Below are 27,630 nucleotides of genomic sequence, written 5' to 3' on the forward strand. Positions count from 1 at the left end.
GTTGGGCAACAAATGACACTAAGAGGCTCGTACATTCGACAAGCACAAGTCTGTAAAGTCTGCAGCACAGCATTACTTTGATGGCGCGAACAACAAATGTTTAAACGTAAGCTCGATGTACCACTTAGCCGCATCCGAGACAGATGTAATAACAAAAGAGGAAGGGTATGCAAAAAATTGTGCCAGTCCCATGTGGTGCGTTTGCGGATGTGAAAACGTTAGCCTCGTTGGTAAATACAGCGCGTGTCATACTGAGAGGGAACGTTGTAGATGTATTGAAGTGAAATGCATTTATCCATATAACCTCTCCCTTTTTTTATAAGTAGAATGAACAAGAGAAAATGAGATTTATTTATTAAGATCTTATAGGCTGTGTCTTCCGAGACACTCTAGAATACAATGTGGTAATTGCATTACTAAGAAACATCAACATTAAGTTATGGGGTTTTCACTTCCTGATTATGAGGCACGCCGTAGTGGAGGACTCCGGAAATTTTGACCACCTGAGGCTCTTTAACGTGCACCTAAATCTAAGTACACGGGAAACATCAACCTTCACGCATACGATTTCTAAATTATGCCACGGAAAAGTCAGCACTCCTCTCTCGATTTACGTCACTTACGGCGTACGAATTTTTCACTTTATTTAACACTGACCATTTGCAATTAAGAAGCGTTACCCAGCGCTCTAGCGCGATATCTCAATTTAGTGACAATTTAAAAAAGACTGCCGGCACCTGTCTATACATCTAATGCGCAGATATAGCACATCACGCAGACAGCGATATAAAAGAGGTGTATCTAAGTATCCGCCTCAAGTGGAAGCTGGACTCTACTAAGTTACCCGTTCCCACTTAGTTTGACATACAGATGACATTCAGATTTCATATGTCAGAGCAAAATACAACGGGCGAACGATAAATATACGACTTAAAAACGTTTTCACATGGGCGAATTTTATTCGTGTATAGCCTTCGTCGTGTTAGCGCGCTTCGGTATAGTATAAGTGGAAACGCAACATACCACGCAACAACAAGATAAAAATAAGAGCGAAGTTAGCGTGATAATGAGAAGGGAGTTTCGTAAAGTCGATGTTAGCCGGCGTAACCATCGATGTGCTGCACCAATTCTGCGTTCATACCGCGGCGCGCCGCTGGTAACGAGAATGATTTTACTTTGCGGTGGTACTGCCAGTATTGCGCGTGCTTCGAACACGCTTCAGAGTGCAAGTCATCGGTGAGGTGAGTACGGCAAAAGCTGCAGTGCGTGCGACTTTTTTTTTCTTTGATTGTTCAAGCAAACTCAAAGCCCCAATCAACAACGTGATGACTAACAGAAGATGAAACGTAACGGAGGCATGCTCGTCTCATTAGTGTTGAAGAAACGAAGATACAAACACCTAGAGTCATGTGAAAACGTGCGACGTCAATGTATATTCACGAGAGGGGTTCATATGCTTTCTCGCAAAGAAATCGTCGTAGCTGAACGACTCGACCCGGTCCGGTGATCGAACCCAGGACCACCACATGACCAGGACAGTCGCGAGCTACCAGCTGAGCTGACTGGGAGGCCAACAATCATTCACGTCCTCGAGCTGCAAGCCGCTAGACCACTGGTTAGCTCAGCTGGTATGGCGACTGCCGTGGTCAGGCGGCGGTCTTGGGTTCGAATCTCCGAACAGGACGATTCCTTTCCGAACGACGAAGCTTTTTATCCCACGAACCTTTAAGGGGTTTTCGTTACGACTCCTTCCTGCATGCGCTCAGACGGAACTGAACTCTCCATTCATGCGTCTCAAGCGTAACCATGCGCAATTAAGCCAGGCTACGAGCGGCAGAAGTAGGCTTAACGAGAAACGAGACCTCTCTCGTGCCGCCAACAAAGCGCGTGGGATGAAGACCGGAGCGAAGCACGAAGAGGTAGCGCGTTCGAACCCCTTCTACACTGTCTCTCACTAAGTCTTCGTTCCAATAACATCCAATTACAACGTTCTCTCAACACTTCACGATTGTTGCCGAGTTTTGCGAACCAAGAACCACCCTATACGATAGATGATATACTCTTCCGTGATGGACTTGGTCCCTGAACAACGACTGTACGAGAAAACCAATGAGTACATTAAAGAAACAGTTTGTGGGCTAAGAGTCCTTCGGCTAATTGGGGTTCACGACGATAGTTTGACAGCACGATATAACTCTCTGATGAGATCGCCAACGTGACAGCTCACACCAATGACAGACTACAATAGGTCCACACACACGCACACACAAACGTTCACGTACATACGCACGCGTATAATAATTAAAGATAAATAAGCAGGGATGTAAAATATATGCACCGCAAATAAGAGCGGCAAACTCTTAAGTAGGTATTAAGTAGACAAAATACATTTACAAGACACGAGTTCCGAGATAAATATAAAAATGATAAAAGAATAAATGAACACTTCTGAACACGGGAGTATAAGCTCGGCTGCGATGTGACAGGGGGAAATATTGAGGTATACTAATACGCCATCCTTGACATGCTCGCCTTGTACGATATAACTCACAACTGACTATAATTATACGACAGCAACGTCATCACGCTATGCGGCTACATGCAGTAATGTCAAACTGTGTCGTCAACAATGTCGCCAAGCATTAAAGTTATCCCGACGTAAAACTTGTAGCTAATTAAGTTGTATCACTCAATCGCCACCAACCTAAAACATACGTAAATTTTATGTTCAGAATTGTGCGGGTGACAAGTCCATTCACTGGTCTCGTCGTGATGACACGCAAGATCCTAAGAAAATAAAGGAAAAAATGTGGCGTTGCAGGCGTTTCTGTTATCCTTTTCACGACGTCGTGTAGCAGAGCTAAACGTCGATCGCAGCGCCATGTGACCGAAATATTCTAGACACCACAGCCGCGAGTCGAGTGAAAAGACATCATGTAGGAAGAACTACGGGGCGGCCAATGCATTGGACACGATACGCTGAAACAATGTAAACGAGTGAATTGGATTATGAGGAAGGCTTGTGTTGGAGGGCTCCGAATTAATTTTGGTTATCTGTGGTCCTTTAACATGTACACAATGTACGGCACGCAAGCGTGTTTGCATTCGATTCGCCCCCATCGGAACAAGGCCACCGCGACCTCTCGCTCAGCAGCGCAACGCCGTCGCCACTAAGCGACCGCGGCGGGTAAATTTGTGAGGACATTACCCAAACAATTCGGAAATACCTCGTTGGTTGTGAGAAGACAACACACCTGACGCTAGTGTCGAGATTCGATGAAACGGTATATGCGGACAAAGCTCTTGCAGTGCAGTGGTTCGCTCTGTGTGGGAGAGGAAAACACACCGCATTCTGTTGACACAAGTGCGTATTCCGATTGATTAGCACGTTTACTACTTGTGCGCGTAAACCCAGCACATTGCTAAATGAGTGGTCTAACTGCTCCAGGCATTTGCTATCGCATTAGCCTAAGTTGAACACATCCTCCTTAGAGTTGCAACATCTCGGCGAGCTTCCCTATTCCTTCACGTGTCCGCATCAAGGAGCAGACCGGAGTATGAAACGGTCACTGCCGCAAGACGTTCAAACAAATGCAGCGTGCGACGCTTAACCGACACCAAACGACTTCTTAATGTGGAGCCAAATAAATAAACGCCCTAAGTACACGAATCTGATATAGGTGGGAGCCATTCCTAGGAGCGCTTCAATCGGGGCCAATATGTGCCCACCACTGTGCAAACGTTAGCCCAATATTGCGCCAACATTGACCACGCTGACAGCGCTGTGCTCCTGCTCCTGGGGATCGTATGGCACGGGCAATGGTTACGAAATCAAATACCGACGCCACGCGACATGACAAGCACGTGTAGAGCAACATTAAAAAAATTATGGCACATACAGAAAGCATAGAATTTGTGACACTAAATCTAGTATTTCTAAAGTCAGAATGTATTAAATACGAAAAAAGAGCTGCCTTCTAGCATATACGGATTAGTCTTTTTTTTTTCTTTCTCTCTCTCTTGTTTAGCCCAAAATTAAGCAGTATGGACGTTTAACACGAACACGTGGATATTACGAACGATTGCATACATCGCGGCTACACATGACTTAAAAGGCCCCAAACCAGACTTGCAATATCGGGCACGGCTTCGCGACTGACTACAGACGCCGGCAAACAAACGGCAATAAAACAACACAGCACAACCTCGCGGCACAATTCCATAAACTGTGCCATCAATAACAAGCTATCTTTCTCAACTTTCTTAAAACTACATTCGACAAGATAAAACACGCGGAATATAGTACAACTGCGCAACAGATGACTGAGCGGCGCCGCTGACGTGGCCGATATTGTCGCCACACAAAGTGCACGGACTTCACAAGTTTGGTTTTCTATAACTCGGCGCTGACCCAGCCCCGACCCAACCACGTATGCGTTTATCTTGCCATGCGTGTTGCAGGCTTGACAGAGCTCGCTTCGACGCTCACTTCGTACGACCAGCTAGCGTTTACATGAAATAGACGGCCGTATTTCAGCCCGACAAGCCGATTCGACTTGACTTTATCGGATGCATGCAAACATAGCTGAAGTCACGCTTTTTGAAGACCCAGTGAGAATCGTCCTCCAGCAAAAACTTTCTTGCAGAGCTATTCTCAGTCAAAATATTTCTTTTTTCTGGCATTAGGTCGTCTTCCTTGGAACCTCTCTGCGCTCCGCTTGCCCTGAATGCTGTCCTTCCAGCACCTGCACTCCCAGAAAATGGCATCTCGAAACAGCGCTCGAAAATGCCATTCACACAAATGTCCTCCTGAAGACTGTACGGCCCACTCAAACTCCTCCCAGCAGTCTGCGTGGAAAACTGTGCGTGGGTGGATATCCGCCTTTCTAAAAGCCCTTCGTTGTTATCTTACAGGCACGGAAACAACAATCATGCGATAACCGGCACCACCACTCGAGGATTGCGACTTAATCGCCACCACCCGTCGCTCTGCAACGTCTGTAACAACATCTTGGTGCACTACTGCTTCTCGCATCAAAATGGCGGACGCCCAACTGTCTCGTCCATTGCGCAATGGACGAAACAGCGTCCATTATGCAGTGCATTTGCTCCTCCAACTTAACAGCCATAATTCATACCCAAAGTGTTCCAACTCGCGTCAAACTGTATTGCAATAGAAATTTCATCCACAACTCCCAGCAACTACGAACAGTCACAACTCGAAACAACGGAAACGGCAAATAGTTGAACTCCACGCGCCATAGTGGCGTTAGCCGAGCAATAAACAATTGCGCAAAAACAAGTTATTTGTACTCAATATACGCGCCGCCCGAATGAGTTGTACAGGCAGACAACATGGCGTCGATGGCTGCGATACCGTGACACCGACAAAACAAATCGAAATGCAGCATTGCTAAACATTCCCGCTACCGGGTTCAATAAGAGTTCCGGCCTGTCCATAAGCCACTAACGTTTACAAAATGCCAGAACACCGGAGAAGAGGACGAGAGGAACAGCGTTGGTGGCAACACCTTGTGACGTTTTGTTAAATTACAACGCGTTAGGAACGTTTTCATATTGCATGGGTGTTCTCACCGAAAGAAAAAAAAGAACAAACACGTTAATTATCGTCGATAAAGACGTCCTTAATCCAATCCTTAAGCAGAAGTAGTTAAGTAGCAGTAATAGTAATGAGTTCTCTGGCTCAATTCAAGGCCACAAGATGGCGTTACCTTCCCTGTGGCTTATCGCTGCGTTTTGCAGTGTTACGTCATTTCGAAAGTGGTAATACGTCATTCCGTAAGTGGCAATACGTCATACCGACCGGTAGAAACTCTACAGCGCGATTGAACACTATAGAAACCGAGCCGTTGTAAGTTCCAGATTAATTTTGACCCCTGTCGTTCCTCAACGCAAAATTTCACGGAATCTTTCTTTTCCTTCCTCCTACAATGAAACGAGGCCGCCGCGACCGGGGATCGAGCTCACGACCTCGCGCTCAGCAGCCGGACATCCTTGTTGCTAGCCACTGGTCACGGGTCCTCAACGAGTTCAGCACTGAGGGCGGTGCCGCGGTATCTCAAGTGAACTGTCCGTTAACGACTCTCTACGAGTCAAAAGACGGTCGACAACGGTCACGTGGGATCGTACACAGCCGAAAACGAACGGGTGGTGCATAGCGCTTATCGTGAAGAAGTCTAACATGGAGAGATAACGAGTTGTGATATGCCTCTGCGATGTGTTCAAACGCCGATATAGATGCTTGTTTGTCGAAGGCTGCCGGGCGAGGGTCGCTCGGCGAAGACGACCGTCGCGGTTCGAAGACCAGAAAGGCGCTTCCGGTGACGTCAGGTCACGCCACGCACGCCTCATTCCAGCGGGCGGAGGTACGGGAAGTCTTCATTGTCTCGATCCCTAGAAGGGAAGAAGAAAGAGAAAGGAAGGGGGAAGAGGGGAGCACAGGAGTACTGTCAGTAACACAATTAGGTTCGCGAGAAAATTTCTAAGGACAAGCAAACAGAGTAATGAACAATAAAAAAATACACGCAAGCTAAGAGCATGTTGCTTTAGTACTCGCGAACCTTTAGAAGAAAAGTTACGTGTAAAAGTATTTAGCGTTCTAAATCTGTATTGTGCGAAGGCGGTTGAATGCAGAGCACATCATAACAAAACAAAAGGAAACGATAGCAGCGCACTTATAATAATGTGCTTTATCCCAATAAAGCATTTCGATAACGAAATACATATACTGCGTTTCCGCTCTGTTTAAACTTCATGCGGAAGACGGGGCTTCATAATGGCGTGTAGCAAATTTTTGATGCCGAAGAGTGAAATAACGTAAAATGAAAAAATAATAATAAAGAAACTATTGCAAGATACACCCTCGTGGTTGGAAATCCACACACATACTTTTCAGACAGCTCTCGCATCAAACCCAATATCATACAAAGAAAGCATCACATGTATGGTGTCGAAGCTAACGAATGGAAAATGAACAGCATAGCACCAATGATGGCGCTTAAACCAAGGTGCGTCCACAATGCACCAACGCTGTCACACATGTTAGAGAACAGCCCGCGTCTGGGTCCCGCCGAAAACAGGCACTCTGCAGATAAGACGGCAAGTACTAAGCTGCAATATCGCATCCATGGTTTCGTAGAGACAGTGACAAATACAAAGAACCTACATTTAATGTACCTCATCCCTGGAATTATCACTCAACAACATCCCAACCCGAAAAAAAAAATCTATACGGCAACTTATGCGCGGAAGCTAATGAATGACTGCTATCTCTCGCTAGCAGGAAACAGCCGTTCTTGTCAGTTTTCAAGTACAAAGGGACACAACCTACGAGACATTTCTGCCTCTCTACGACTCTCATTCACTTCTCTTTTTTTCTCGCAACGTGCACAAGAACCGACCGCACGTAGATATCAGACAGAAAAGAGAAACGATTGGTAGCGTGCGCTAACCGGTACAGCTGGCGAAACATCCGCCAACAGCAGCGAAGGAGACCGAAACGCTCTGACGGCGTCGCAGTGGAGAAAGCGGGAAAGACCGCGATACGGGCAAATCGAAGGCGCGGAGATAAGGAGCGAATCTTGACAAAAAGCGCGGCGTAGTCGCAAAACATACAAGCGGAGCGTTTAAAGGAGAAGCCGCGAAATCGAGAAACGCGTCGGTTCAACGAAAAAACGTGGAATATTTGTCCGAACGGGCGAAGAGAATTCGCCGAAGACGACGCTGCGAGGAATCGCAAATCGGCGGAAATAATCGGCGGCGCTTTTGACTCACTCACTCTCTCTCTCTCTCTCTCTCTGTTTCGCTATAAGAAGCAGACGAAAGGCAGATTTCGAAAGGTAAACGGCCAGAGCAAAGGGTCAATTTAGCAGGACGTACGCATCAATAAACAGCCGATCGAAAAAAGTTTATGTAAGGGGAAGAGCAGAATTGGATTGACTAGAATGGTCAGATGCGAAAGATAAAAAGAAAAAGAAAACTAAGTGTTCGCGGGAAGTCACAGAAGAACTTCCAGTTTCTCGGAAGCGAACGAGTTCAGATGACCCTTCCAGTGAAAACAAGTTTACAGATAACGTCGCTGAGGAACCGAGATGCCCATTTCTCTTCCTTACGCCTTCGGAGAAGTTTTTTTTTTTTTTTGAGCTAGATTTTAGCCAGAGGTGTTGCACCAAAAGAACAAACAAAACAGCACAAGCAAGCTGCACATCCCCGCACGCAGCCAAGCTGGTCGGGAGGAAAATATAAAAACGAGGAACTGCTCGATGCGTCTGTCGCAGAGAACGTGAGCGATCAACGGTTATGCACTCCCACCAAAATGTGATGCGCGACGAACTGAAGGCACGCTTTCCTGCGCATCTTCCAGGAAACCGCAAATTGCAAACTGCCTCGAGCCAAAGAGAAGGGATAACAACACCAACGAAAAAAGGAAAAAGGAACGGTAAGGAGCACTGCGGTCCCTCAGAGCCACACACACGAACCTGGGGAACTGTGCGGTACACGCCGCGCGACAGACGAAGAGATTTCGTCGAACGGCCCCCCATGAACGGCGTCGATCGCATTAATCCTTCTCCCGGCGATTCGCAGGCACTTCGCGGTGAACTTTTACCACGTGACCAGCGCTATCAGCGAAAACGAAACGAAAGGACCCGAAAGGCGGTGAGTCACTCGGGAGAGCACTCGATGTTCCAGCCAACGGCAATTAATCATCTGATTCGCGATAGCGTGCGACGTCTGGATACGAAAGGCGCAGTGACCGCGTCACTGCGACGTGCGACGTACGGAACAGCTAGCGCTTAATCTCCGAAGCATGCTGAGGCTCTTTCGCTTTGCGTCAAAAGCATGCGACCTTTCCTCTTCCAAAGCAAAAGCCCACATAATTTTAATTGTAGGGTTGTTGTTGTTGTTGTTGTTCGTTTTCTTCTTTCCTTTTCAACAGCTAGGCACGCAACAGCAAGGTCTCTTGCGTGGTCACGCTTGGGTGTCGTGGTAAACGCTACGTGGGCGCGTCCTGATAATATGTACGCACGCCTCAAAAAAAAATTGTGTGTGTGTGTGTGTGAGGCGGTAAACCAATCCACGAGCCAGGGCTCGAATGCGTGCCTTGTGCGTCACTTAAAAACACACACGGCAATCTACCATGAGCAGGCGAAGATCTGGATACCGTTGAGAAAGTTACGGAGACGTGGATCTCTGCGCTCCAAGTAAAACGCATTCGCGACTTTCAGAGCCAAGCGCGGCGCAGCGTACAGAAGCTCGCTGGCGCATGAAAGTGCGCAAGAAGACGTGTACACTTGGCTGGCGCTACACCGGTTTCGTACGCGTACACCTCATCCAAACGTTGCTTTTACGTAAATAACGTTCTAGAGCAGGTTTCTCGGCCCGCACGCATGTGCAACACTCGGGTGCCCCAATAGAGTATTTACGAAGGCAGACATCAGACGAATCTAAAAGTTATATTCTCCGAAGAGCCGGTTTCAACCGGTTTCTCTATCGACGGACTTCACTTTCTTATAAGCGCAATAGGCGCTCAGCTGGTCACCGAGGACCGAGTTCATAGTTCGAATATCGGCGCGGTGTCTTGATCTACGCAGAGGTCTGGATTTGACAATTTGACATGTGAAATGCGGAGGCTCTCTGCGGCCACATTCTTCGAAATTGAAGTGAAACCAACTGAACAAATTAGCAGTCACTTGACCGCTCAGTTCGCAAACAAGCCCTCTGACTTAGAAGCTCCCTGAAGAGAGCAAGGCACGGGCAAAGAAAGGTGATGTCTGAAGCGTCTAGTCGTAGTCGTCTGGAATTGAAATATCATTGCTAGGCGCTTCAAAGAGATTTCACAAAGGCTCGAGCAAATGCCCGAGCCTCTATTCGCAGCGGTTGCGCCAAGCACTGTGGTGCTGCGGTTACAGTCCGACTGCGTCACAAACAGCGTTGTGACGTGCGTAGCCGAAGTGCTTTGCCGTTGGTCAAACGAAATTCCGCGGGAGCTGGCAATTGTTGCACATACAGTCAGTGCGGGATGAGAAAGCAAACAAAATGAAATAAAGAAGGAAAGGAGAGTCGCTCTATGGCGTAAGTCCGTGACAGAAGGCGCGAGCGGGTGAAGGTCAATCATATGGGGTGACGGCACGAATTGAGATGATGGGAGGGTTATGATGATCGATTGCTTTAAATGCCCTACTGGTCGGGTACTGTCCTGAACCTTGTCGCCAAAATGCTGCGAAATCAATTTGAACTACATTCCAGTACCGCCAGTTCTGAGTGAACCTGATGAACGACGACAGTCCCGAGACCTACGTACGAGTGTATACATCGAACGGGTTCGTCCTCGGTCCGACGGAGCGAGCGACTCACTCGAGCACGAGGATCCTCCGCCTGCGCATGCGCCGGTGCGAGCAACGGCGTACGGCGATCACGACGGTGACGTTGATGATGAGGAATCCGACGATGCCGGTGAGCGCGCCCAGGAGCACGTTGAAGGAAGGCACGGCGCGGCTGCTGCTCTCTTCGTCGCGCAGTATGGTCTGCTTGTACACCGAGTGGTAGGAGCCCTGGTACGGGTCCCGCTGGCGCCACTCCTCGCTGCTGCCGCCACGCGACTGCTGCTGGGTGGGCCACGAGGACCGCTGGTGCGGGGACTGCTGGTCGCCGGCGCCTCCGACGTAAACACCTGGAAAGCGAGGAGGTGACAAACAGAAAGTAGTTCCATCTTAGTAGCGGCGCTTGAGAAGAGAGGGGGGCGATTTGGTTACAGAAGGACAGAGCTCGGACCGAGCTGGAGCATTAAATTGGAAAACATTAAACATGAAACATTAGATGCATGAAATTTTGGGATCAAGATATTTTGACAGGGTATAGCCGTAAAGTTTGGCTCGCAGGCGCTTGGGACCTGATGGAGGAACACCCCAAAATAGTAAATCTCGACGTAAAAGTATACATGTGGGCAAAACTGGCCTACGCGAAGAACGCACAGCCGAAACACCTGTGACACAAAAAACACCAAGTTTGCCAAATGTGCTTTATCCGCACTAGAGAAACTGAGGCACGTTATCTTCTTTACTCTCCCTTCAATAGCGTACAGGGCAAAGCTTGTTTGCAAGCTGCTAAGTTCGCAAAGCTTTACCATACTTCGTACGCCACGTTCATTCGACAGAGTGCCTAAACCTAGTCGTAAATATGATCCAACCTGATCGCAAACACAAGTCGAAGTGGGTATACCGTAGACAGGTCTACTTCCCGAGCCTGCACAGCGGTGGTCTAGCCCGCCCGGCTAGCCACCTGACACTGTCGTGCAGCTCTGCACCGGCAGGCGCTGCTTCTCACTGACCTGTGGTGAACCTGAGCACGTTCGAGGTGAGCTTGGTCTCGGGGCTCGCCGTGGAGTTCCCGCTGGAGTCTGGCGCCGCCGCGTCGGCGAGGCAGCAGTAGCAGACCATGTGGAAGTGGTACGTGGTGTTGTGCCGCAGTCCGCCCACGATGAAGGTGGGGCCGCGGGGCATGAAGTTGGACATGACTTCCACCTGGTACGGGTCCTCGAGAGGGCCGTACGCCAGCTCGCACGCCGAGAGTCGGGAGGCCGGGTCCTCGTCCTCTTCGCCGCGCCCGCGGTCCTTGGAGCTGGGCTGCTCGAGGCGCCAGGCGATCTCGGCGTAGCTCTCGCTGGCGCGGCTCAGTCCCACCACCAGGGAGCCCCTCTGCTGCGCAGTCGACTGCGCGGCGGCCGCTGCCGCCAGCTGGGCTGCCTCGCTTCCATTGGTCTTCACTGCACGGGAAGGAGGAGGGGTGGAAAGAACTTCCAAATGGGTTTCCTCGACGGTTTTTTTTTTTTCTCTCAAAAGTGAAAGCACACTGAAGTGAGTGCAGTACTTTTCAATAGCTGCGTTTACGTGAGCTCGATAAAGTCGGGTTGGGTAGACTAGTCGGGTTGATGTAAACGTTAGTGGATTGGGCCGAGCTATCACCGAGGCCAGTTCAGTCAACATGGCTGCCAGGGGTGAAGTACTCGACCAACTCGCTTGGCAACATGGGCGTAAAAGTGGTCGAGACCGGCTGGGTCAACTCGACTTTTGACTCGACTCGCTCGCGTCGAATTAATGTAAACGAAGCTAATGAATATATTCCCACTGATTTCCTTTTTTTTTTTTTGCAGCTATGAAGTGTTTCTTTTTTCTTTCTAGCAATTCATTCAAGTCATACGTTGTATTTTCATCATTTGTACGTTAAAACATTTAACGGAAAGTTACAGTTGCAAGTTTCGCGCTGTCACTGCAGTTATGCTTAACTAATCCTTGTCGTCATGCACAGAAGGCCCCAATTCAGTTTTTAACTACGGATCTTCTTCTGTATTACACATCTCTTGTGACTCCTGCATCACTACTGGCATGAAATAAAACTGATACGTAGTAATGAAGGAGATATAGATGGCCCAGTATTTACTCTTCCCATCTTTCTCAACACTAAGTTTCCTCTCAGCTGAGGCGGCGCCGATAGTTATGTCCATGCCAAGTTCCCCTTTCTTTTTCTTCCTTCCTTCGTGTACTTATGGCAAACATTCAAGGTTAGCGTCTGGCAAAGCTGCTGGAGAGCGACAGAGGAGCGCTGACGAGACGCGTAGGACGCGTTAACGACCGCCCTCAAAAGCTTGAATAAGTGTTCCATGCCCGGACTGGAGCACGCGCGCGCGCTCCATCTTGTCAGCTATGATAGGCCCACAGGAATGCTACGGCCTCTCTGATTGGCTCAAAATGCCGCCATTGCAGAATTCGAAAATACGGCGGTATCCGACGATGCCCACACCCCGGCCGCGGAAGTGGATGCGTGTGCGAGCTTTCGCTCGGAAGTTACTCGAGGTCATGGCTCGTGTATACGGTCTGCCACGCGAGCATATGAGGTCATAGGCGGTGTATAATAGAAGGCTCCTCGAAAGGCTGCATGCAGGGGTGAGAGAGCCATCCTCTATGCGAGATTGTGGGCTTCCTGCCGCATGCAACTGAATAAAGTTTGCCTCGCTATTTTCATGGCAGCACTGTCTACAGATCGCGAACGTTTTCCTATAGTGAATTTGAAAATTATTGCAGTATCCTGTTAAAAATCAGGCCGCGAAAGGAGACTGGAAAGAAACGTTTTAGAGGGACATGGAAGTAAACCGCTAAATCAGCCTGTTCGTAGTAGTGACATTTCAGAACACGACTCGGCACTTCTACGGCCGGTAAACGACCAAACAAAGAAAGAAAAACCCTCCCACGTAAAAAAAAAATGCAGGAGTAAAAGCAGGAAGCTTTTGTTCACAAGTTCGCCCACGTTCGCACTGCCAACTAACGTTCAAAAGAAAATTCACTGTGTACGTCTCACCGTAACCAACGTCAACCTGGAAAGCATAACGGACGCGCTTTTCGCTGCCCAGAAACACTAATCCGCCAGCTCCGAAGCAATAAATCAGCTTAGTCTAGCGACAATCTTCGCGCTAACATGACTTAAGAGCTCAGTGCGCCATGTGCGACTTGTGCTGTGCGCAGGGTGTGCTTACAGATTGTAGTATGCGGCAGTCTCGAGAACGTTCGAATGAGAGCGCGTTGGCTACACGTGGGTGGAGGCCAATAAAACCACGGTCACTGCGACTCCTCAGCAGGCCCCCCTGGCCGCATGCACACTCCCCTTTGGTTACACCCCCGTTCATACACCAGAGGCAGCAGTCGTTACCCACTCACCACTCGCACACCAGATAACGCCCCTTCAGGCTAGCGACGAACTTCTCGCGCAGTGGCAGAATTTACTTAATAGCATTTCCGGGTCGACGCTCCCAACTGCACCGTGGAAGCCGTGCCTAAAGTTACACGCCGATTTAATGGCCGTTCCCGTCCAGTATCGACTCGCAGCATGGCTCGCAAACTGTCCCCGCCGGTGAACAAACCTCGTTTGCGGTCAGCAACGAGTTGGCGCCAATAAAAGTAAACGATCGAAGGACCACCAAATGGGGACCACTTGCAACTTTCCGAGAAGGACCCAGTAATTTGTCCGCATTGCCAGAGCCACTTCAGCGAAAGGCCAATTAGATTACACGTGACCGCGGCCGTATCTGTACACAGGCTTCGCTTTATAGCAGATGTATCGTTCCGCGTTCAAGTCCCGCCGTTATTTGTGCTCAGGCTAATTAAACAAAACAGACTTAAAGAGACAGTAAATATATATTCGTGCAAGGCCCACGATCAGATTATGAGTTACGCCGTAGTGGGAAACCACCTATAGTAACCCTTAACGAGCGTACAATGCATGGTGCACGAGTGTTTCTGATGCGAAAGCATCAAATGGCCCATTGAGCGAAAAGGCCGGCGTCTGCAGCAATGAAATGGCACCTAAATTCCCATTGGCTGCTGCGCCACGTCACGCGCTCGCCTTGACGGAGCAGAGCGGGCGAAAGGGTGCACCTGCTGCCGCGCCAGATGTTGCGTGAGGGGAGAGGGCGTCTTCGCAACGCCACGTCACACTCGAAATTTCTACAAAGACGGATGGCCTAACGGCTATCCCACCACCTCGGGCTTCCTGATCTGCCACTACTTCACTTCTACTGGGCCACCTACCTCCAGTAGGTCTACCTCCAGCCAACTCCTCCGGCCGAACCCACTGGGCCCTATCCGCCGGGCTACTCTGATGCTGCTGGGACGACCCTCTACATTTCTCCCTCCTACCCTCTCTTTCTTTAATCCCATCCTCCACACCCTGCTGGCGCTGAGCCGTGCTCCCGCATGGGTTGCAGAAGATAGTGCCAGCCTTTCCTACAGTAAAACACGTTGTGGGGCTAGTTGGTGCATAGCTTTCGATAGAATAAGCGCCTTGTCCTGTCTGTATTTCTTCTTGTGTGTCGTCAATTTTGGCGCTTATTCTATCGAAAGCCTTTCCTACTTTTCCACAAGAACCACTTCTCTCTCTCGGAAGCCTGTGTTGTCCGCGCAAGCTCTCACCAGCGCTCGAACTTCGCCCCGGTGATCGCTATAAAGAAATAAATGTTTAAAAAGAACAATACATTCGAAAGGGAAAACGTTGGCGGTAGTGAGTTTCGAACCCTACGATCCTAAGCTCGGAAGCCGTTTGTCTTATACACCGGGCTAAACCAGCGCCTCCTAAATTGCGGGACTGTGCACTCTGCTTTATGACATCATGCTACTTAGATAAATTTCCATTGCCAAGCCCGGCGTGACGGAAGCGTTGGCTAAGCATTTGAAAGCGCTCGATTGCTCGCGAGGAGTTGACTCGGAACAGCGGTGCTCAGCGATGTTCAATTGGACATTAATGTTTTCGCATTCACAACTCATAAGAAGAGCTTATGTTTCCTCGGATCATTTTGCATTTCGCCCAAATCAGAAGGCAGCCGCCACAGTGCGGGGCCAAACCCGCGACCTCGTCCTCAAAGGTACACTCAATAGGTCTGCGAATGCGCAGTACCGTGGCCCCTAGTTCTTGCGTACGCAAGCCGCTTGCGTCCCCTAATCTAAAACTTTTCTTTCTTTATTGATTTATTTAAGAACATAAAACTCTCCATTATGACTTCCGGGATTGCAAAGTATTTTCTCGTATTTGGATCGTTCCAGCGCAGGAGTAAATCTTAAAACGCGCTATGTCGAGTCTTTGGCTCTTTTTTAAATGCAGCTTCGTCTCTATTTAGCTATAAACAACTAGGCAAACGCTGTCAAAATCTATGACGTCACTGAAGTAGCGCGGAAAATTAAGGCGGCGTCGACACCTGTATGTCGTTGGGGCATTTTTTTTCTTGCTTAATGGTAAGAGCGACGGTTTTGCTATTAGTAATAAGAATACGAAGAACCGAGGAAGCCTTGTTGTTGTTGTTGTTGTTGTTGTTGTTGTTGTTGTTGTTGTTGTTGTTGTTGTTACAACTTGCAACCACACGTCGACGCCCACGGACGAACAAGCCACGAGACGCACAATCGAGCCACGGTGCGCATCGTTCGCGCAATCGTCGCTGCAAGCCTCATCCGCCGCCATGGCCATGAATGGCGCTGGTTAACACCCCCAGGGCGAGACGGCATAGACGTACACAAACACACAAGCAAGTGTACGGGGAGTCGGCCGCCGCCGTAGCTCGACTTTAGAGCATGTGTAATGCGCACGAGAAGTGTGTGTTCGGCTTCCACCTGCGGCAAGTTGTCTTTCTGCCATCTTTAACCTCAGTTTATTTTTGTTATTGCGATAGCAATTATTGCTTCTACATTTCAACTAAACGTAACAGTTGACTTTCGCTATGCATTCTCTGGTTTTATTGTCTGCTTTTAACGCGTTTTGCTATTGCAGCAGCTTCACGTTCCTGTTTAGTGCCCCTTTAACCTGCGTGACGTTTGCTTCCGTGTTCGTCATGACAACGGCGATTAGGTGCGTGTGGGTGTGTGTATTGTGTTATGACTACGAAATTCGCTTCCGACCAGAAGACGCGGCAGACGCGGCCGAACACTACTCTGAATTATCGAATACGAAGAATAATTAGCCGACCGCCAGTCGGACAATTGGATCAAGCGCGACCACAACTGCACGGCACAGTCGGTCGGGTCTGCGGTTTGTCGTTCCTAACAACGCAGTAATACCGCAAGTTCGCGTTCTGCTACTGTTTTCTGTATTGGTTGGTTGGTTTAATCACCACCTATACAAAGTGATGTTTTTAATGCTGTTAGTTTGCAAAAAACAATACCGAGCGATATCTTGCTGCTGTTGTGATGGACAACTGAATCACCTGACGAGTTCCAATGAACTGGTAAATATCAAGTGTACTCGACTTTTTTTTACCGGTCGTCCCTTATTCGCCTTGCATGGCGAAAATAAAACGATTTATTTATTTATTTATTTATTTATTTATTTATTTATTTATTTATTTATTTAAGCCTATCTGTGATGCAGTTTTACGGCAGAAATAAAGTGCGATTGATTAACTTACTGATCTATCAAACTAATTTAACAACAAGTACATCAGAAAACGAGGTCAAGATGCATTAAGGTTTTTCATATGTACAGGTGGATCAACTGTGAGCTTCTCCCAAAGACATAAAAACTTATGTTTTGTTTCCAGACGGGGAGGGGGCGTGGGGGAGCAAAAACGGAGCACAAGAAAAACGGAAAGTACTCAAACCTTATCACCGAGCGCTATCTATCTATCTATCTATCTATCTATCTATCTATCTATCTATCTATCTATCTATCTATCTATCTATCTATCTATCTATCTATCTATCTATCTATCTATCCATCTATCTATCTATCTATCTATCTATCTATCTATCTATCTATCTATCTATCTATCTATCTATCTATCATCGCAAGCACTAAACCAGAGGCAGCACGCACATTTTACTGTAAACACAAATATTACACAGCAGCCCAAGGCACTATGTTATCGTGGCACTATGATTACAGTCATCACAGCCTTATTATAGAGAACCTTATTCTGCCTCACAGAAAACTAGCCGCGCAAAGTCGCGAAAGCTACAGCTCACCAGCTAATGAGCACGCCGTAAAGCATTCTTACAGCCGCTCACACTTAAGAACGGCTGGAGATCCGTCGGCGCCTGCAGGCCAATCGAAGAGCCAGCGAGCAACACGACTGTCAAGACTCCCACCAATCACCCGCCGTTTCCACTTTGAAATAAATTTACGGATTGGGACTTGTGACTGGCTCACTCTGGCAGCAGTTTTCACAGTGCCGTACGGTTTCGGATGCAGCTACTCGGCGATCGTAGCAGGCACGCTGTCCAAAGGCCGCATGTCGGAGCTTAGTAAATTTTGGTACCAAAAAGCTACCTTGGCGGCTCTTGGTGAATTGTACCAGCGAAAGCAGGTTAGATGTTGTACGCAGACAAATATGTGCGCTGCCAGTATGGTGGCTGAATGGCTGAATCGGGCTTCTTATACAGTACCCGAAGAAACATTCAGTCCATATAGTCGCAGAGGGGCACCGAATGGCCATATGCAAGGCACCATGTGAAAAGATAGTCAATACTTAAAATGTGTGTTACCGTTAATAAGCAATGGATCGCGATAAGCACGCTCCCTCGTCGCCCGTGTGCACAGGTGCGTAACCCTATTCTGGAAGGCTACCACCACTACGCGTTCAAGTAACTTGACCAACGATATTTTCTGGGCTGGTTGGTAATCCAGAAACCGCAGCGCGTCGCGGACAAGGCCATACAAAGGACGAACTGGAAATACAAACTGCATGGCGGGACAATCGCATGTAGGATTAGGTATATAAATGTACCTACCTAATCATCACGTCATCGATACGTTTGCTTATCGCGTGCGTTTTGTAACAGGTTACTTTCACTGAAAGAATTCTCTTTTTTTTTTAATTATGCAGATACGACGCACTGTGGGAGTCAATGTGTTTATGCAAAGCTTCCTGCAGGCTATCTAGCCTCGTTCTTGGTTGCGCAACGTGCTACCAGATGTGTACCAGACGTCACTGTATAAGGCGAACAATGCGAGTGTATATGTTTGACAACGGTAAGATCAAGAAGACGACACGAAGACGCGGATGATGATCCTGTCAGCAAGACCGCGTCCAAAGCGGCTAATTGGGTAAACAAAGGACGCTTCGCAATAAAGCGTTTCGCGGATGCTACACAGCCGTGGCTAAGGGCCGGGGGCCCTGTTCTTCATTTCGCTACGCAGTGACAGGAATCACTCACTCAGCGGGCTATATAGCAAGGTGTCGAACCGAAAGAGGGTACACAACTCAAAGGTGTTCGCGACGCGCAAGTTGTCCGCCTCCGAACGCTCGCATTCTTAATCGCCACGCAGGAGGCCGCTTGGCGTCGCCATATAGTTCTTCGCAGCCTCTGGTCTACTGGGAAAGTGGCAGCGCCTTCCCCCGCGGCGCACATTTTGCATGTGGGCCAGACGAAAGAAAGTACGAACGAGAGTTCGCGCTAAAGAAAACAAAACGCCGAAGGTCACTGCAAGCCGTGCCGCGCGGAACACGTTCCTATAAGCTAACGCGACCGGCACAACTTGTTGGGCTTCTTTGTGGGCGTTGGTCCCAGCCGCGTTTCTCGCTGTTTTTCGTGCCAACGCAAGGTTACGCCTGCTTTTTTATTTTCTTCCGCTTTCTTTGATGCTTCTTTTGTTCTTCAATGCGCACTGCGCACAAGTGCGGCTCGATTTTCAATCACGAAGAGATGACAAGCGAGGAATCTTCGATTACCACAAAATCCCGGCATACAATTCACGTTTCGTTCCGTATTTTGTCACGTCAAGTTTACTTATCCATAACATGTTTGTGTACCAATTCTCCCAGGAGTTCACGTGCTTCTTGATTTCTAGTACTAAGAACAATGTACAATGTCTATAGTCGTGTTAATATATATATATATATATATATATATATATATATTTATATTGAAGAAAGCAACTGGAACGACCATGTATTTCGTTCCCCACTTTCGGAAATCATATGTCGAAACTGTTGTCATTCTGCAGATTCAAGCGGATATGTCTTGCAAAATCACCGGCTACAATTCATAAATTGCAATATGTGCCGTAACGTAATTAAGCAGTTAACTAGACGATTTTTGTTAATTAGTTGAATATGTGTCTCGATTTCTCGTGCAACGTCCGCCTCTTCCAATAATCCAGCTCAAGGACAAGAATTATGCTATCTGCCACCTGCGATTTTTAAAAATTCTGTAAAGCTTAAAAATGATCACCCGTACATTCGAGTCTGTATTACATGCGTGACCTTGCGGTGGTTACACACGCCGTAGGACATTACACAGAAGACTACAGTCGCGGGCAGCTTCCTAGGACAATAAATGGAAAGCTACGCAGGCAGGGCGCACGTGAAGGAAGCCCACATTCTCAACCGCGTTATTCTAAGCTGGGAGAGTGAAGGTATAAACATACTAATTAGAACAGCTAAATAAGACCAAATAGACCACTGAGTGCTGAGTATCGACTTTCTTTTTTTTTTCTGCTTTCCGCTTTCCGGATTTGGGCAAATGCGAATCGTCACCCGCGGTAACTACGCCGTTTCCCACGCGTCTGTTCCAGCAAACCAAAAGCGCTGTCACATGCTGCCGGAATACCTGGCGCAGTAACACCCGTGCGGAAGCTCCGCCTCCGTAGCTTTACCTCGACTACCACAGAGCTTTGTCCGCATCCTTCTTATGTCCCGTGTCTTCTTGCGCAATCACTCGTTGTTGTTGTTTTTTTTTTGATGCAACATGCACCAACCGGCCAAGATTCGCACTTGATGCCACATAAAGTTGTCCGCAGGTATTAGTGGTATGAGGCTATATAGGCTTGACAGATGCCTCTCTGGAAGCATAAGTAAACGTACCAGCATCAGCAACACGTGCAAACCCGTTACACCGTATCAGTATATGAAGACTTCTGTTACGAATATTTAATTGACGCGTAGTAGCTTTAGCTGAAACCTTTAGTTGAAACGCGTTGCTTGTGCATTACCATGGTTACCTTTCTTTAATATTTTACGGCATACATATAAACATCAGCGGCGCGTACACAATAAAGAATATAGTAATGAAAAGTTAGTACAAGTATTCTTTTTTTTTCCCCGAGTTCCGGCAACCCGTGGGCGTGCACCCTACGTGGGAGCCGCTTCAAGATTGGCTTGAATGATTGATCGACTTATCTTAACGTCCCAAAGCTACGCCCGAGAGCTATTAGGTGCACCATAAGGCAAGGGTCCGTGTCAGGCCGTGGCCACACAAAGCAATTTCGACCGCGATCGAGCCCGATCGCGGTCGAAAGTTCCTCGCGAGGCCGGGCCGGGTTATTAACTATGACCACCAGGTGCGTTTATCCTTCGCCGAAACGTCATTATACTCACGCCATTTATTTATTTTTTTATTATCTTCTGATCACTTTTGTTTTTACGGCGTTCCCCTCCCATCGAAATTCGACCACCACGACCGCGGGAATCGAACTCGCGACCTCGTGTTCAGAAGCAGAACGTCGCTGACGCTGGGCTACTGCCGCGCGGATACCAGCGTCAGAAGCCCGCATGCTGTGAGCTGCAAGACTTTCCTCTTCGTATCCCGTACAGCCGCAAAATTGTGTTCTCCGTCTTATTGTCGTTGCCTTATCGCTACGCTTGAGGCCTGTACTTACTCGACGCGACATTTTCGACTTGTCGTTCTCTTGCGTTAATGAAGGCCCAACGCGCACGTTGGCAGGAAAAGCCGATACTCACTCGTACTAACTGACCAATATTTCTGTATAGGCTACGTGCTCGCTCGCACTGATGAGCATGCGCTCCCCGCTCCCCCTCACCGGCCCTCACTCACTCACATACGTCCACTCACACTCACCGACGGTCACTTACGTCCATACTCGAGTCCGCTCAAACTTACCGTCACTGACCCTTGCTCAAACCCGCGTTAAAACCGGCACTGATCACTCCCGTTCACATATTCGCGCCCACTCACACACTTGGTAACTCCCTAACGCTCTGTCTCGCGCCTGTTGAGCGAGTGGGGGGTATGATCCCCGTATTCTCAAACGATCCTTCACTCGAAGCTCTTCCCTCCACTCGACCGAGTTGAGCACAGCGCCGCCGCTCAAATGAAGAAGACGTTACGCTCACGAATAATCTGCATGAAACATCAATTAAGAGCAGTGACGCACTTCTATTGAGGTGCGGCGCTGCCATCCAATTCCTCGAGTCGAGGCGGCGGGCTTGGTGGAGGAACGTTCTAGGATACTGGGGTCGGAGTGTACTCGAGGTTGAGCATGGCGATCTATACCCGAAAAACCGAATCTAGATCCCAGAATAAACGCTGCCTAAATTTTACACTTACCATAATGCTTGTTTCGACGAAACATTTACGCTACTTTTTTACAGCACCATACCCATGGCCGCCGCCATATTTTATCACGTGACACCGCCCGCCATGGAGCGCCTTCTGATGGACTTTTGCTCGCTTGTTTACGATGGCCACGGCGACCGCAGGCACGGCTGAGATAGCCACTGATTCGGCCACCGCGGTGAGCAGTGAGCGTGCAGACTAAACGAGGCTTAGGTCATGGCTGCAGAGGTAGTGTAAGTAAACATTTGATTTATTCGTTACGCCCACATTGCAGTCTTGCAAGCCTACCGTCTGGAAGCGACGAATGCAGCAGCCTGATGTTTCTTTTTACCCTTCACATTCTAGTCATTGTAGCGGTAGATTTGCGAGGCTGTTAACGGCCCGTGCGCCTGTCGTTGTTTAACTGTACAACAACTTCGTTCGGGAATAGCGCGCGTATGCGCACGCAGAAAATGCGTTTGCGACTCGCTCCGACACGATGGTTGTTTCCGACCGCGCGATTCCCGTCGTCAGCGCCGATCAGATAAGGGTCTGACCATTTTTTCCGACTACTTACAGCGTAGGTTACAATGCATGCGCGTACACTGGACAAAAAATTTTGCAAGCGGCTAAGCAATCACTCGCCCGCTGTTTGATTCGCGGCGCAGAAACAAAGCTCGCGCTCTGCCCGCCTATATGTTATATTAAGTTCGAGCTTCGCTGTTACGGAAAGCTAAGTTTCTCGAGTTGCTTAGTCGCGCTTGAATGGGGGATGTCACAGCGCTCACTATAGCAGGCGTATCGAATTTCGACAGGTCCGCGATATTTGTGCCAGGCGCGGCGGCTGCGTTGTTGCTGCGGGCGTTGTTAGCCTGGCAGTGCACTGACGGCAACGGTTGCCGTTCGCTGCAGGTAACTGCATGTCCGCTTAAACGCTGGCGGCTGAGCTTGTGCTCCGCAATGCGGAAAAATGGTCGTGACGAATGGTCGTAAACGATCATTTTTTGCAGCCGAGGCGGATAAGGTTCCCCCAAACAGCCTCATGCTACACGTACAAGTCGCTGGCTCAGTTCACGACAGCGCACATCTTCGTTCTGCTCTTCCAGATTCTTTTTTTTTTTTTTTGACTAAACAGTGCCATAGTAGTAAACGATCCCCGGTCTCTCGGCGAGACGTCAATGGAGCGACCAGCGATTCAGGAGGCGTTCAATGGTAGCACCTGCTGCGTACTGCGTAGTGCGCAGACTGCTCTTATATATATACTATAAGCAACGTTCATCGCATTACATAGACTAACACGCAACGCAAGAAAATTTTGCTCAATGTCATGACTTCACCGTAATGTCAGTGATGGCATTTCGAGACCCCCCCCCCCCCCCCGGTTTTTGTAACAAAATGAAATACCTTGTTGATGAAGAAATTGCGGTCACTGACCAAACGAAGACTTGGTCAGTGACCGCAATTTCTTCATCATCATGTTACCTGACCAGACGAACTTTGTCGAACTTTTGACTACATGAAATACCTTATAGGGTGGTGTTAAAATCCACGCCCCAGCGAAGGTTGCCTCTGAGTTAACAGAAGCAGATCTTCAAGTTGCTGCACGTGCCTGATGCACGTCGCGGTCGCCACGTCACCTGTCTAATCACGAGGAGTGCGTGCTGTACAACTTTGAAAAGACGTACCCACGTACCTTCTTAAAGGGACCGACAAACAGTTTTCGAGCATTCCCCTTTTCTTGGTGCGATGGAAAACCTGCTGTCTATAAGGCCCCTATATCCGCAACAGTTCATCCGGGAAGCGTATAGAGATATTTAAAGCGCAACTTCTTTATCTGCGAATTCTGCGAAACACATGCAAATTAGGCAACGGAATAGCTGTGGTATTCAAACGCCGAGTTTGCGGCCTAGAAACTCCTGCAGCAACTTTTTATTACTGTTGAGGTGTCACGGACGCTTCTGCACTTTGGAAAACTTTCTGCCGGCGAGAGAATAAAACATGGCAGTCTTGACGTCACAGCCTTCGGGATGTGGGCGGCGGGACACGTTGGTGATCGTCCCGAAAATTCGCTGTCGGCTGGCGTGCATGACACCTGCACGTCGCTGCGGCACAGTCGGTGCCGTACAGTGGCTTGTTTTGCACTTGCGAGAAACTTGCGCGACGGCAGCGCCCCGTCAATTAATCAATTAATATCCGCTTCCCTGCGCGTAGGCAGCGCTACTTCTCTGTAAGGCTAGGAGGTGCCGATTACGTATTCACAGATAAATATAAATGCTTTCCAATAATAGTAAACAAACAGTTTTGTGACTTCACAGACGTAGCATTTTAAACCAAGTGAGGCATGTACATTTATTCAGACATGGGCACGGTTTTAAAGGCCTTATGACACGTTTCGCCACAGAACGTCGCACCCCGACGCTTTTGTCCCGAGTTTCACTGCCGATTAAAAAATATGATTCATTCAGGGATGTAATTATGCGTGTTATCAATGTGACTTGCGATCTTTCCATCACCACCGTAACCTCAAGACACATTCCGCACGGTTCTCGTATTAAGGGATAAAATTATGCTTGTTGCTAATGTGGATTACTGTGTTTCCATCACCTACTATAACCTAAAGACACATTCCGCACGGTTGCCGGTTCCTTCAACGTGCGTTCTAAGCGCAGGAGAAAAAAGAAAAGTCAGTATGCGATGAAACTATAACGCTTCACTATAAACCATATGAAAGCAGCATGCCGAACTATGGATAACCCTTACGCAATCGTTGCGTTGCATATATGTAAACAGTTATCATCTTTACTCTATTCTCGCTCATTGTCCAGGACCAATAAATGCAGGTCTTTATTGTTACTCCAGTCATTCTTTTTTTTTTTTTTTCTCGTTTGTCACTTACCAGGCTGGTTAACCGGGGCACCCGGGCCGGTACTACACGCAAGCATACGCTTCTCTAGGTCAGGAGTGCGATTGCATAAACCAAATAAACCCGCTCCTCCGAAATCGTAATAAAAAAGAGGCTAGGGGGAGGGGGAGGGGGGGTGACTTGAGGATGCAGTAGGCATGGAGCGCGGGAGGACTTTCGTTAAATGAAATCGCGACTTTAACTTCGCGGCCGAGAAAAATAACCGGCAACTTCCAAAACGTGGCGGAGGGGGGGGGGGGGGGGGGGGGTGGGAGGGGGGAGAAAGAAAACTCCCAAAAAAGCTGCGTCAACCTGATTGAGGCAGCATGTCGTTCACGGTACGCTTCTCCCATCTCTAAGTAGCGAGATCCAATATTGGCCTTACTTGTTGATGATACAACGGTTGCCAGGGGGACAGTGTCCATGGGACCGTATAGGTGCTATGATCGAAGGCAAACAAGAAAACAAAACAAAACAAAAAAAGCGTCCCTGTCGTCGCCGTCATTGCTCTGGGCACAGAGCAATCCGGCGTTTTTGCTTATTCTGTTTAGCGAAATTTAGCTGACGGTCAACTGCGTAAACAAACATGTTGTCTTTACCCAAGAGAGCTGGGCCCCCTCGGCCGGAAACTCATAGCGCGCGAGAGCGTAAAATAACGTCTGCCGTGCTGGGTCCGCGATTAATCAATCGAACACGGCTCCGCGTCTCTGTTGTCCAAACCTTGTTTTTAACGGAAGTTAGGCCGCCAATACTATGAGCCGACCAATACTTTTAAACACGACTCGAACGTCTTCGCCAAGTCTCGCGGGTAACACACTCAAGAAAAAAGATCACAAGAACGTCGGATGAATTTTGAAGTTTTGCTATATTTTACTGCCTTCGTGTACGGGCATGTCTTTCAGCCCCGAGTATTGATAAGTGGCACGATTGTAAAAAAAAATTCACTAACTTGAGGCGCAACTAATATAATTAGAAGCAACAGAACGATATTCAACACTAAGCTTATTGCTTTCCGGGCGTGTTCGTAACAGCGCATCTGTGCGCTTTTGTGTGCACGTACGCCAGACCAAGCGAACAAAACAGCAATACCGTTACTCCTATGTCTGTGCAACATGCGGAGAGTTCTCGCAGTGATAGGCGTCTTGCATACAAATCAAATTTCACGATGAGCAAGCGCGTGTCACGTGTCGCGACCCTCATCTCCCAGCCGCCGCGTGGTAAATAAAGAAAGCGCCGCGCGCAGCTGACAGGCGCGAGAGAGGTTCTCACGGCCCGGGGCATGCGTTTTCCTGTTTGGTACAAACTCCGTACGCGAAGAAGCATTCAGCGACGAGAGATCAAGATCACCGATACATTTTCCGACCACAGACGTAAGGCTAATGACTCGAAAGGCTGGCGCCGACGGGACGCCGGCGCGGAGGTCAGCTGCCCACGCACGGAAGAAGCAAAAAAGAAAGCAAAACAGGAAAAAGTTAAAACGGGACGGGAGTTGTAGGGGGGGGGCGAACTCACCAAGAGCGTCCGTCCAAGTTGAAAAGCCAAGAAGCAGAAGTAATCCCACCCACAGTCCGAGCTCCGAGACGCAAGCCATAGCGTTGCCGATGGTTGGACTAAGGTTTGGACCGATCGCATTTCGGTTTCCCCGACGATGCGACGCGCAGAATGTTCGTGCCCGATCTGCGGTGTTGCGAGGCCGCGCGTCGACTCCTATCACCTCGTTGCCATGTTGCTTTTGCGACTGCGAGACTGAAGCCGCCGCTCGCCAGGGCGCAGTTTAGTACCTGCGCGGGTTGCCAACTTCTTCGAAGTTCGCGCAAGTTTTCTGTGGATACTGGTTTTCTTTAGCGCCGAGACGCGCTTGCGCAGAGGCCACGAATGCAGGCGGCCCTTTGAAGGCATTGATTGAAAAGTAGTGAACTCACACCAACCTCACAATGTTCAAAAACAACGCCCAATTATCTACGCAAACTTTCCACTTACAGATTGTGGCGTCATCTGTAAGCAGACACATGAACTATAAAACACAACATAAGGGCGTTTACGACGAGTATACATCGAACATGTTTGTTTTAGTTTCGTTAATAGGGGGCGCATACACCTGCTAGTGTCAAAAATGTTCAATCCAAAATGCACCGGAGTTGGCGCGCAGATGTGCCCATTAGGGGTTTTAAAGTTCCCGTGGAGACTCGTTCATTCATACATTTTTACTCCAGCCCTCTCTCCTTTGCTCTCGGCGAACCACTTCGTTTATTGGTTCCAAGAATTTCTCTCCAATTCCCGTTCGCCGATGGCGCGTTCTTCGAATTTCAATTAACCTTGTGCTTGCCTTTATATTTCTGACGACACAACAGAAAATATCACATGTGGTTTATGATCGCACATAAAACCCGCTTTCTCGTGGTAAGCAGAAAGAAAAATTGAGATTCGAAGCTTGGAGAGCTGGAAACATTAGCTGTAATGTAGTGATGTGAATTTTAGAATTTAAAGAATAGTTATGCATAAAGCCATCTAATAAAGTACCACAAGCTCCCTTCATGCGAAACTAAAACATTTAGCCCAAATATACAGTATACGAACAGGGCAGATCCGCACAGTTTTGTATATCTGCAACATTTGAGGTTATTTGAAAATATGAGCGTAATTTCTAAGCTGACACTGCGGAAGGCTGTAATTAGCAACAAAAAAATTTTATGTCGCATTCATAACAATACAACCTTTACAATCGCTGCAAAAGAAAGCTATAGTTTGGAAAAGATAACCATGGCATATTTCTCGAAAATCGACATTTCAGTGCTTGCACTGGTAAGATCATGCAGGTCGACAGTGTCTTTGTCCAACAGTGTAATGACTGGATGCAAAATAAACATTTTGAAATCACAATGAATATGTTAAATATACTGGACA

General features: G+C 48.3%; 1 protein-coding gene across 1 annotated transcript; it reads right to left on the bottom strand.

The window, feature by feature from the left end:
• Positions 1-454: 454 nt before the first annotated feature.
• Positions 455-27,630, bottom strand: LOC142560025 (uncharacterized). Its single transcript, XM_075671775.1, has 4 exons — positions 26,239-27,630; positions 11,348-11,782; positions 10,375-10,690; positions 455-6,414 (listed from the first exon to the last, which is right to left on the bottom strand). Exons 1-4 carry the CDS (start codon positions 26,315-26,317, stop codon positions 6,369-6,371), a joined length of 876 nt encoding a protein of 291 aa, XP_075527890.1. The 5' UTR covers positions 26,318-27,630; the 3' UTR covers positions 455-6,368.

This window comes from Dermacentor variabilis, chromosome 10, assembly GCF_050947875.1.
Source record: "Dermacentor variabilis isolate Ectoservices chromosome 10, ASM5094787v1, whole genome shotgun sequence".
Lineage (NCBI taxonomy): Eukaryota > Metazoa > Arthropoda > Arachnida > Ixodida > Ixodidae > Dermacentor > Dermacentor variabilis.

Coding starts and splice junctions, on each gene's coding strand:
- LOC142560025 (XM_075671775.1), bottom strand. CDS start 26,317: ATGGCTTGCGTCTCGGAGCTCGGACTGTGGGTGGGATTACTTCTGCTT. Junction 11,783..26,238: donor AACTTGGACGGACGCTCTTG/GTGAGTTCGCCC, acceptor CTTCCCGTGCAG/TGAAGACCAATGGAAGCGAG. Junction 10,691..11,347: donor CGTGCTCAGGTTCACCACAG/GTCAGTGAGAAG, acceptor CTCGCTTTCCAG/GTGTTTACGTCGGAGGCGCC.